Genomic DNA, 13,084 nt, shown 5'->3' on the forward strand with positions numbered 1-13,084 from the left:
GCTGCTTCACGAAGGCGTAATTAGTGCAGATTTTCAACCAAGTACCCAAACATTAAGGACAGACCCTTGCCTCGTCCATGTATTGACACAGCACAGTCTATAAGTCTTTCAGTGGACACTATTCTCTCCTCCTTCGTAATTTGAGGCTCTGGGCCGAGGTGAACTTGGAAGTTGCTCTCATTGCTCCTGCTGGTTGGCTGAGCTCAGCCCATCGAACCTCTCCGTGAGCCAAGTATCCATCAGTCTGGCAAAATGCTAAATCCCCCTAGAGCGCACACTGTCCCTGCTCCCAATCTCTAGCCTTTCATTACCACATCCATTCCCTCAGTCAGCCCTGTCGGTGTGTCTTCATCCCCCATGAAACTGCATCAAACGTGCAACTAAAATATTGCTCCCTGTCTGGGTTGTTGTTGTTGTTGACGGTGGCAGTGCTGAAACGGTGCTGCTCTGGCTACTCGCTCTCTTTCTTTTCTGTCTCTTTCACCCTCTTTCTAAAGCTCCTTCGCACACAGAGACGAGATCCATTCTATATTTCCAGCCCTTCTTCTATGAATCACCCATAGTCTGTGTCTGGGAGGCAAAAATCCTTTCCTATTCTTTCAGAGATTCGATAGGGGGGTTGTGTAATGAAATTCACCATTACACCGATGGGAGCTCCTTTCCCAGCTCTGCTCCTTCCCTGTGAATGGGAAATGATTAGTATTCCTCCTCCATCCATCTCCTCCTCCCCATTGGCCTCTGCGCCTTCCCCCTGCCTAGGACCTCGCTCACTGCAAACTGAATTACACTCCAGCTACACTTCATCCCTTTCCCTCCCTCTCACACAAACACAGACACTTTCTTTTGACTCTTTTTCTGCTCGTCTTCAGTCTCGGTTTTCTACTCTCCCTTCTTGGCTCTGTATGACTCTGACAAACTTTGACAGCAGTGAAAGTACAGCGCTGTTGTGAATGTGTCTTCTCAAATTCTGCTCTCCAAACTCTCCCCGCCACCTGTTCAGCTCATTCCACGACCACAAGGATGACCTCCGTAAGCGTCTGTCGTACACCACCCACAAACTAGAGATGGTGGAAACAGAGTTCGACTCCACTCGACAGTACCTCGAGACAGAGCTGCGGCGCGCCCAGGAGGAGCTGGAGAAATTTACCGAAAAGCTACGCAGGTGTGTGTGCCGAGGTGCATGACTCCGTGGGCTGGCTGCCTTTATATGTATGCATGCAGTGTCAAGATTATCGGATGTGTCACTCTCCCCGGCAGAAAGAAAGTCACCAAAAGCACGCTGGGATGTCAAGAAAATGTCACTTCCTCACCTCTGTACACCTGGTCAATCTCTTCTTGTTGTGATATTTGAATTGTCAGTTCCAGAAAGTTACAAAAACTGTTCATTGTTTGGGTTTAGTTTGAGAGGAGAAGGTAAAAGGCTGCAGAACCTTAATAGAGTGATGTCGCTTTAGCAAACTTTTAGAGGACAATTTAAAATTAAATTCGTCCAGAAAGTTTTTTCACATTCCTGTAGACATCAACACAAAAGATTCCTTACTGAAAGTAACCATGATGTTTTGAAATGCTTCTTTTTTTAAAAATTAGATTTTAGTCTCATTTTTTGGCACAAATGAAGTCTGACTCAGAGGATGTAGACTTCCTGCCATGCATTTCACTTTCCCTTTCGCTACCTGTTCATGAGCGCTTTCAAAGTCCAAGAGAAACAACAGCAACATCCAAGCAGCAATACACATACTGAAAAAGAATAGTGTTGAAGAAGATTTGCGTCATTCGATAAGAAACACCTGCTCCTGCTTGATTATTGCAATTTAGTGAATTAATTATTTTAAAGATAGTGGTCACCTTCCTGTGTGCCAAGAATCGCACCAAAACAATTCATAAGTCGCCACTTGGCAGGGACATTGTTGCTGCATCCTGGGCTTAGCAGCACTTGTGACTGGTTTAAAAAGGTAGAAAACGCCTGAGCATGTTTCCCCCTCTAGCAGAGTGGTAATGATGAGGTGAAATCAGACCATTCTCCAGCACTGTGGAAAAAGGTCTGCAATACGACAAAACAGATGATCACTGAATATTTTTTGTCATTTTTTTTTTTTTTTTTTACCAAGGAAATTAACACTGTTTAGGTGAAGCATATTGACTATTTTAGCCCTGTCAAAGATCATTCATTCATTAATTCATATATTGTAGGAATGGATCTTATCTGTACGATTTTCCATTTTACTTTTTCTATCTTATTCCTTTATATGTCGTCCTCAGCTTGTTGCAGCTCAATATTCCAGCTAATGAAACTGACACCAACATTAAAAAATGCAATATTTGTTGAAGGACGTATTTTGCCCCGAAGCACATATGATTTCAAACGTTTTACCAGACCTTAAATCAGCTTTAGCCTGTTAACCATAACTATGTGTTGAAGTAGCTGTATGTAACATGCAAAAGCTTCATACAAAAGTTACCACACAAGATAGCAGTCACTTATTCCCAAAACTTGCATGAAGTATGAAAAAGCAAGCCAGTTAGTGAACTGGAAGTTCTGCTGCTTTCCAACACACATCAGACTTGTCACAGGTCTGATTCAAAGCATGCAAGCCTTTACTTTATTACTCCATAATCACAACAAGTCATGTTGCTATTAAAAAGTAATGCTCTAGCCTCCCCTAAGTATTTCTGTTTTGCTGCACAGGATGAAGTGAGTCATGGCCTTCTGCCAGGAATGTGTGCAATCTTACTTCAGGGCAGTATGCTATTGAAATATAAACAGTGTTTTTGGCACAGTCTTTGACAACTTCGGAATATGTCTTCATTTATTATTTAAGGTAAGAAAGCTATAGCCCAGCAGCAAATATTAGTAGCCTTCGAGCAATGATTTCTAATTTATAAGCAACCTAAAATTATTTGCAAATACTGCAAAGCTTCTAGTCAGACAAAACTAAGTGTTCTCTTTGGCTGAAGTACAAATAAATAAGATAAATATGCCACATGGATACATGGAGATTTGGAGGGAAAGGCAATATGGCCGCCTGGTGGACATGGGTCCCTGGGTGGGGTATTTCCTGTCAAGCCGTGCATAAGTCCCATTTCTTTTTGATACAACTGGCAGAGCCCAGCACATCCCATATGTTTAACCATCTGACTGATTGGTATACTTCGCTAAAGACAGAACTTGTTGCATGGCAGGAAAATAAAGCCAAAATCTTTCTCTAACAGCAGGTTTTACTACAGGTACTGTTCTCCATCACTAGAGTGAAATACTCTCCTCATGTGCCTCTCAGTCATTTTCATTTATACTCCTTCTTCAGCATTAGAAAATCTCCTTAAGACCTTTGTTTTATCTGTGTGTCTCCGCTGCCCACACTCTCCATGCCTGTCTTGGTAAACGGAGCCACAAATGCTAGTTTATCAACACTCTCTTCAGCCCGAGAGCTAATGCGTAAATGTAATACTGAGTTGAAAGGTGACGTGATAAAACACCAGGCACAAGTTAAAAAACAGTCACGGTCCTGTTTCATTCAGCTCACTAATGCACGGGAAGACCACCAAAGTGCAAAAGTGACGACAGAGTTTAAAAGGAGAGGGGGGAAAAGCAGGAAGTGATGACAAGGGCAGGACAAAAACCAATTTAAAGAGAAAAAAGACCAAATAAGCGAACCCAAAATGTAAATCCTTAGTTAGCCTTGAGCGACAAAGCAAGTCATGTTTACTGATTTCACATCCTAAAATATTCATGGTTTTTTAAACTTTTTTCTGATCACATTTTACCTCAAAGTACCTCCTGTTGTACTTATCGTCAACCTTTTTTTTTTGCTGTGTTTTAGCTCAATGCATTTATATCCACCGTGATCTTCAAGTCTGAGTCAGAACCTAAAATATCCCACAAATCCCCTCTGAGATTCTCCGTCAGTGCCCTGATCCAGTAAATTATTTATTTCCAGGTCTAAATTTATGTAGAGATTGCCGGTGCTTGGGTTTATGAACAGTAAAACGCTCTTTAGTCGTCATAAGTTGCGATTTGCATTTTTAACAGGGCACAACTCTCCTCTGTTCCTTTCAGGATCCAAAATAGCTATGCAGCGCTTCAGAGGATCAACCAGGATTTGGAGGACAAGATGCACAGGACGGTAAGAATCCCAAGCTGGAGGGTTACTGAATCAGAAGCCAAAATGTTATACAAAGCACAAACAAAACCAAAACCGGGTCTTGCACAAAGGCATTTATGGTATGTTAGCATCAAAGTTCCGGGATTCAGTTGTGGTCATTTTTAACAGTGTTGGAGTCGTTTCTCAGAGTTCCCGTAAGGACTTCAAATCTCGTCTTTTTAACAAGCTTTTCTCACCCAAGTATCAAGAATAGTTTTAAAACAACATGATGCACATAATCCCAATAAATACTTTGTTTTACTTAGCATTTAATCAACATATAAAACAGATAAACAGGAGTCTAAACATGCAGGATTAATTAATGAACATCAATTTTTAAGTGTTTTTCTCTATAATACTATGGGTACAGTGGCAGAAAGTGACGGAATATACTTCCTCAAGGGCTACGACTGAACTGAAAAATCATACTTCAGCGGCATTTTTCCATTTAAAACTATTTTGTACTTCTGTAAAACACGGAAGGAGACTAAACCAAACATGGGTGTATGAAGCATGTTAAATATTTCGACCAGCTACACCAAAAGAAATCCGGCTTCATATTAATGCCTCAGTATTATAATCCAATTATATGATATATAATGATATAATGTTAAAAGGAGCCATTCTAATGCATAATGAGTGCTTTTTACTTCTGATAACTTTGTACATTTTGCAGATAATACTTTTGCTGATACCACATTTACTTGCAACGGACAATTTTCCTTTTACCGCCGTTTCCACTGTGACTTAAGTAAGGGATGTGCATATTTCTTCTATCTAGAAGTTTAAATGGGCTTGTCCAACCCTCAGGCCTCTCATTGTGTGACTACATTTTCAGCCTGTCTCTCATTTCACATTTCCTGACCACTGTTTGTATTAATATTAGCAAGAAGTGCCGAATCTTAATAGCGTCTGTAAGTACTGCAGAGTTCCCACTAAGACTCTCATTAAAGATTTATGAAGGTGGTGGGGATTTGTGAACCACATACTTGTACAGACTTGCTCACACATAGACCTAAATAGCTTTTGACCCAAAGCCTGACCTGGAATCATTTATTCGAGAACACGAAGTCCCACAGTTACCAGTAAACTATTGCTTCTGTATTGGTAAGTTTGCTTTTGTATGAAACTCTTTTTTTCCCCTCAGCAGTTTTACAAAGACAGCAGAGAAAAAGTTGTTGTCTTGGCACCGACTGTTTCCTGAGCTTTGCACTTTGTACTCTGTGCAATTTATTATCTTTTCAGCTAAATCCAAGTATTTAAAGGTTGTCTGAACACCACAGCGGGTTACATTTAGGAAAAAACGAACTTGAAAAGAAAATACACGACACAGAGTTAATGCTGTAGAGCTGCTGGATGCATATTTAGCTGTGCAGAGACCGGGGTTTTAGTTTAATTTTATTCTCTTTGTAGCCCATCATAGAAACAAAAGAGTCTCCTGGATAATATAAGATACATTATTGTAGGTTTGAGCTCATAAATTACTTTCATTCCTCATTCATTTTCTAAGAAACTGTGTTTTCATTACAGTGAATGGCTATAAATGCTACACCCAAGAGCCTCAACTACTGTTGCTATGGAGAAGAATGCACAAATTCAAAATTCTTCATCATTCTTCGACTCAGATTGTCACATTTCTGCAAAGTTCAGAGTTTAGCAACCTAACACAGTTCAAATCAGTGATTCTAACACAAGACAAAACATGTTTACTTCACTGGCATTTAGCCCAAACCAGACTCCGTCCCTATTTTTAACCCGCACATGGCACTAAGGATGCAAACTCCTAAATCAAAGTCGTGTGAAAGTAATTTCTAGGAGACTGGGCTGCATTTTCTAGCACAGCTGCTCATCTTTCTTTCAACCAGAAAAGTGGCTGTAAAGTGTTCCAACTGCCTGTCAACTAAAATGTTACATGCACATGTAATTATACCAAAAAATACGCCTCCCACTTTGCAGCTTTTCTTGCTCTGTACATATACATTAAAACTGTAGACAGAAAAAAAGCACGTCGAGTGAGTGTAATGTAATTTAATTGACACCTACGTGCTCCAACATCTATCAGTGACTCTATTAAGTGTGTGGAGCCATGCTGAGAAGATTTGGCCTCTGCTGAAAGCGAGGGTAACTCAAAAAATGCCAGAGTTTAAAGCTGAGAGGCAGAAGGAGAGACAAAATATTGATAAATATACAGTATGAACTTACAGTCCTCAAATACAGCAATCATAATAAATGATATAATAGCAAATTATGGTCTAATACAAGCAGGTAATTTATGAGTAACGGCAGCATTGACACACTGTTCTTTCTTTCTCTGTCTCAGAAATGAGAAACCTACTTTAATCGATTTGAACACACCTGTTCAGCAGCAGAACCGCTCTCATCTCTCTCAAAGCAATTACATGATCAAAGACAGGGAGCGCAATCAATGTCTAAAGTAATTGGTCTTAGCTGCCATGCAACCCTGTTAGAAAACTATTATAGCTAACTGCTGTTCTGGTCACCTCAGCAGCAGCTGTCCAATCACATCAGGTTGAGAGGTTTTCCGAGCGTTTTTCTCATCCGAAGCCGCAGCTTTAGGATTTATCAGCCTGAATCGGTGCAGAAGATGAGCCGAGTCTACAGCGAGGCCCATCCTTATGACGTACAGTATCTTGATTAACCTGGATCGCTATCTCATCACAAGTTTGATCCACAGGGCTTGTAATCCCAGCACATGTGCTGATGGATGAAAACTATGTGGAGTTATTAAAGCCAGAATAGCGACACAAGGTGAGCTGAATATGGAGGTAAAAGTTCATTCCTGTAGTCAGCTGATTGTCATCGTGCAGCTTCACTTTCTTACAAGAAGACAGAGCGTTACAGGTTTAAACAATCACAACTTTAAAGTTAATTTGGTGACAGCTTCTGTGCTTTTGATTCCCAGTTGTCACGGATGTGTAGATTTCAAAATTTCTGAGAATTTTTTCACACATTTTGGCTTGATTACGCATTGTGGTTCATTCTGGACTTTGGAAACATCATTTACCAAAAAAGTCTCATCATTACAGCTAAACTTCATTTGAACATTTTGAAATAAATTTCATCTCATGATGCATTCAGTGGCTGGTAAAGGCTCAAACTCTCTCTGGTTCAGTGGCTGACCACAGAAACTTATAAATGTTACAAACATGATGTTGGGCCCTTATTGGTAATTTAATTCCAATTCATTCCAACTCTTGACTTTCTGTTCATTTTAGTGTCTTTCTAATGTTATTGTGAGGTAATGCATTTGACTTCTTCAAGAGATTATTTTTATTTCCTCCATGGTAATAAAACACATCAAACAAGCCACTGAAAACTCTCTTTGGATAATCTGGCCTTCTTTAACATTTAAAAACTGACTAGAGGAGTTTTTACACCCAAAGTACCTGCACTTGTAGTCCTGGGAATTTTATCCAAACAGCTTAAAAGTTCCTTCAGACCTTTTTTTAACACATTGTTTTACACTGTTGTCACTACTTTACTATAGTAAGTAAACATGTCTCCACAAAATTATGCTCCTAAACATAATTTCATTTGATAAACATTTCTGAATTAAATGTATTCTTGTTCTGACACAAATGCACCTGATAAGTAGTAGGAAGGGCTTTTAGTTTGAAAGAGCCACAAAGTCTGCAATTGGAGAGAAGAGGGAAGAATGAAGGTATAAATTAGCGACCACTGACTGGGGTCCCCATCTCATTTGAGACCATTTTCCTTTAGTGTCACTATCACTTGCTTTCTTTCAGTTTCCACACTATATGGTCAATTTTACAAGAAATACATGGTATAATGAAGAAAAAAAACATCCCACTTTGACAACAATAACTACTTGTTGGAGGCTTGGCTAAGCTTAAGCTTCAGAACTACATGTTTAGGTTTAGGACAAAAATCATAGTTTGGTTAAAATGCAACTTTCACAACATGTTTACAGCTTACAAGGCTGATGAGTCTTGTCCCAGCTAGTAAAAGATTAGTTGGCTGCAAAGGAGCGACAGTAAAGCAAAAAAAAAAAAAAAAACTGGCAAAGATATGTTGTTTTGAAATGTTTTAGTGATATGTCACGAACAAAAGTAATCTGAGAGAAAATATGCATCCTTTAAAATGTCATTGAGAACGCAGTTTAGCTGGATAGGAAGGTCACTTTTTGGAAACTGAGTTGAAATGTGTTGAAGAAAATGAACAAAAACAAACCTCAGCTGGATATTTAAAAAAATTTGACTAAATTAGAATGCAGCAAGTACTTAACCACTTAGAAACATTCAGTGCTACAAGCCTCATCCTAAAACCTCATTTACCTTTGAAAAGTACCCAGAGCTGGGAATTTTTGAGGGGAAAAGTGGTTTCCCCAGAACTTAATTTAAACACTGGCCCCTGTGGTGGTAACACACTGAGTTCCTCCAAAAGTTCCTGGTCTCTGGAGAAGCTCCCGCAGTGGAAAAGGCATTTAACTGTAAAAGATGAAGACTCGCTTAATTAGCTCGACAAAAAAATGATAAGCGATATTCTTTTTTATATCAGATCTTAATATTATTCCCTGTTTATCAAGAGCAATTTCCAGAAAAAAAAAATCATCTTGAATTCAAGCCTATATGATATTTTCCAGTGCCATCTGGACGTGTAGAAAGAGCCAAGCATGGCATCTGCTATTACAACTTGTATGCTGCTCCATTGAATGGCTGTATTTTGATTTGTGGCAGATAATGGAGATTTTCTGGATGGGGTTTTCTGTGAACTCATGCATGGTGGTAGACCAGTGAGACGTGAAAACTGTAATACATCAGCACAGACATAAAATACAGTACAGCATGTTCAGAAGACAGCCATTTACAACGGCATCTGACTCGCAGTATTTGCAAGCTATTATTTGCGATGTTCCACTGTAATCCTCATTGCTTTGTCATGTCATGAATAGAATGAAAGCCTAAAATGTCTTCCCATTGTGCATCATTCTTCTCACACAGTACACACACATCAGCGTATTCTAGTCATGCGAAAATGATTTTTGAAAACTCTTGGCTTTTCAAAGGGATTGTCTTTCCAGCAGAGAGCCTTGGTGTAGTAAATCGGTCTTCATGGCAGGAGACAGTATGGGATTTTTTTTTTTTTTCGAGGCAGGCCTCATTGGGATTGCCATTTCTTTTGATGTCATGTCATGCAATGGCATTTCAAGGGGGGAATATGTTCCTTTGTAGAAGACAGCCCAGGCAGGCAGCCACTGACAAAGGCAGCTCCAATCAAATCAGACACGTAATTAAAAGTTCTGAGAGGCCCCGAACTGGCAAGGTCAACTGAAAAACAGCGAAGAATAAAAGTAATTCTGAAAAAGCAAAGCACAAGATTAACACCTGGGAGAACTGACAAGATGCGCGTCGTGATGGCAAGATGGAGGAGTTTTGATCTGTGGTTAAACAGTGCTGCAGGTGAAGCCGTTTGTACGGAAGAATTTGTACATTGTTCAACTTTACCTGAAAAAAAAGTGCAAAAAAAGCATCTTGCTGAATTATAGCTTTCCCCGTGTCAGCGTTGGACTAGTTATAGCTTGGTGCCTTTGAGACTGTTTGGTAAGAGTTCAAATTAATCTTTGAGCCTGTTCTGAGACGGTGCAAGCAGAAAGTACATATTTGCATACAATTGTTAGTCAGGTAAGCTTTTTGTTTGTGGTGCCCAGAATATATCATGCAGACTGCTGTAGAATGGCTGAAACCTCAAATATTCAGGCCAAACACAGACTGTCCAAACAATAATCAATTACTGGTAATGTGAACTACAAATACTACTATTTGTAACAGTATAACATCACCAGGTGTGCTCAGATTATTTATATATTGCATTTTTTACACAAATCCTGCAGTGCTGGAAGATCCAGTGCTTTAGTGCTCAGATTGTTCAGGAGCTGTCCGTGGTGCTGAATCCTCACAAGTGTGTCATTTAAGTAACAGCTGCCCTGGAAGTGGCAGGAAATCAAGGTTTTACTCGATAACTGCCCTCCTAATACCGATAATGTCCACTTCATCAGGTCAGAAAGTGGTTCCACTAAACACAGTCTTGATGTGAATTACTGAAAGAAACGGTCACTGTTTATGTCCACATTCTACTATGCTTAATCAAAAGTCAAAACACGAAGCGTTCGTGTGTGTGTGTGTGTGTGTGTGTGTGTGTGTGTGTGTGTGTGTGTGTGTGTGTGTGTATTAGCATAAAGTATAAAACAGAAGCCACTAATACAACAAAAAGTAATGCAATAAAAACACAAGAAAAGCCAAGACTGCTCAGTCGTTATATGATTTCTGATGGATAAATCCCACAGTGGTGGATTTGTAGAAGGATCTTAATCATGTGATCGTCACCGTGCCGCTACCTCACAATGATACAGAAATCTTTAACAAATCCGTGGATCCAGACCATAAGCTGCATCATTGCCAAAATCTAATCAGACGGCCGTTGCGTAATTTCTGACCTTCCCTGAAAATTCCATCCAAATCCATTTGTCCGTTTTTTTGACTAATCTTTTATGTATATGTCAAGACAAATCAATCCAGGGGTGAATAATGATGAGCTACCTATCAGTTTACTATTTCACAATTCAATGAAATTTGCTTTGGCATGAATATCAGGTTAATAATATTGCCAAAGCATAAGAAACGGTGCAATACCAAAAAAAGACGTGCATGTATTTGATGTATTAAGATGTACAATTACATTTGTTTGATTTGTATTTTGTCTAGAAATTTTAAACCATTCCCACTTTTATCAGCTGCAACATTAAAGTGTCATACACAAGTTAATCACTAAAATAATATTCATGATATTAAAATGGATTATCCCGCGTAATGAGCACTTAAACAGCATCTGAGTAAATGTACTCCTTCCTCCACTGCTCACTTGTGTGCTGGATTCCAGGACTTCATAAGGAGAACAAGTTTCCTCTGCTCATTTGAGTGTTCTCAGTTTATTACTCCATGTAGCACTTCAGCCTCCATCTCCTCCATCTGCAGCACATTGTAGCTTGTCAGTGTTGACTTTTAAATCAATCTCCTTCTCAAAGAAAATGCTGTGCTACATATCCAAACTGGTTCAACTCATGACAAAGGAGTTTTTAGAGATCTGCTGCATGAAACGTGACTGGGTGTTGAATTAAAAACGTGAGCTGTCAGTTAATTGATAGTTAGCTATATGATGGCTCATACAGACCCACTGCAGTTATGTTTATATCAGTGTGTGTATATCAATCAAGATATTCAAGACATATATGATTTGACAGGCTCATCTAACTGATAAATTGTTGCCTGGTACATTTACTGGTTACAAAAAATCTCAATTTGAGGGAACCTTGGATGATAAAACTGTATTTTTGTTATGTGTTGTGTTGGAAAGAAATAATATTGACATGAATTCTCTGGTTTTGTCAGTTTGGCGTTACAAATCGTGTTACACTTTACTTTAGATTTCTCCATTTGGCATGGATAAGCAGTACATAAACATTCCATAATGGTTTATCACACATTATAATGCAGTCGTATGTAAATATAGATTTTTAGGTGCTTATTGTATTTGTCATTCATTATCTGTTTATAAATCAGCCCCTACTTAAAGGTGCTGGCAGGAATTATAAATAATCATTGATATCTGCTTACAAATACCATTTATTGAATGTTTATGTAATCTTTAAAAGTACAATAAATAATGTCTCAATTGAAGATTCAATCACCAGAATATCAACCATCTCCCCAAATGGTTGTTTGGTTTAGCTTTGTTCATGATTCACAGTATGTTCCTATTAAGTGATATTAATCTATCATCTGTCATAACCCTTCAGAATTATCTGTGGATTTATTTATGAAACACATGCTGGCTCGGCCCAGTCTTTATGCCGGCGATTGATTTGCTTTTAGCCAAGGCTTAAAAAAAATTAAAGCAGTATGATCAATTTTATTTGACTCAAGGTCAATAGATTTTTACTGTATAATTTATCATTCACAGGAATAATAGATCACTAATTGTTTGGCCATTTAACATCTAAATCTGAAACATTGACAATATGGTGGGATTAGTAGACCAGAGGAGACTTATGAGGATATAAGCAGAGTATAAACGCTAATGATTAAATGAGTAAATATATTCTGGTCTATCATGTTTGGTGTTGGCAGTAGCCATAGAAACCTGACTCAGAGAGGCATTCTGTCATCAAAGATTCCCAAAAGAATGAGCAAATAATGACTTCTTTATCTATATTTACCACTGTGAAAGGTGTTAGATGAATAACAGCTCTGGTGGTGAGTGAGACACGTGTGCTGAAGCCTGTTGTGTCCATGTGTTGAAGTGTTACTCTGGATGAACGTGCGTTACTCTATGCTCTACTGTGAGCAGTACCCAGGCCTGTCTGCAGTCTGCATTAATTAGTGCCATTAACACCACCGTCGTTAATCAGAACTCCTCAATGAAAAGTGCAAATTACACATAGGGGAGTAGCATCGTAAACCCGGCAGAAGTGATGCACATAATTATGGACAACTGACTGTGGAGCAGAAAACGGACTGCGACTTAATAGTAAGGCAAAAAGCAGACAATGAAATAAATAGTAAACCCAGTGTTAAATAGACAGTGTTTTCAACTTATTTACAGTCCTATAAATGTAAAGTTTACTGTCACAAACTGGTTTCCATTTATTCACTGTAAAAACAAAGTTCGTCCGAGATCATCTCAGGGACTACACAACAGAGATGGCAAATCGTACCATTGTTACCCTCTGAATCCAAAGCAGCGCGTGGGCTCATTTTTTACTGCAACATAAAATCCTGCACCTCTATAGAAACAGCACAACCATAGCTAGAAGCAGAGAGAGCTTGAGAATGTCTTCTGAGCAGTAAAACAAAGTTAGAACTCAAGAAATCATGAAGACACAAAACGGAATTCCTATAATCACTTGT

The 13,084-nt window shown here is 39.0% G+C and overlaps 1 protein-coding gene across 7 annotated transcripts in view; it reads left to right on the plus strand.

Annotated features, from left to right (window-relative positions):
• Positions 1-13,084, plus strand: part of LOC110953067 (brain-enriched guanylate kinase-associated protein) — a 48,913-nt gene that overhangs the window by 17,938 nt on the left and 17,891 nt on the right. For all 7 annotated transcript variants that reach the window (XM_051954914.1, XM_051954909.1, XM_051954896.1 and 4 more), the window contains 2 exons: positions 1,001-1,162; positions 4,055-4,121. In XM_051954914.1, the coding sequence (XP_051810874.1) occupies positions 1,001-1,162; positions 4,055-4,121 (229 nt within the window). The remainder of the gene's footprint in view (positions 1-1,000; positions 1,163-4,054; positions 4,122-13,084) is intronic.

This window comes from Acanthochromis polyacanthus, chromosome 1 (genome assembly GCF_021347895.1).
Source record: "Acanthochromis polyacanthus isolate Apoly-LR-REF ecotype Palm Island chromosome 1, KAUST_Apoly_ChrSc, whole genome shotgun sequence".
NCBI classification, from domain to species: Eukaryota; Metazoa; Chordata; class Actinopteri; family Pomacentridae; genus Acanthochromis; species Acanthochromis polyacanthus.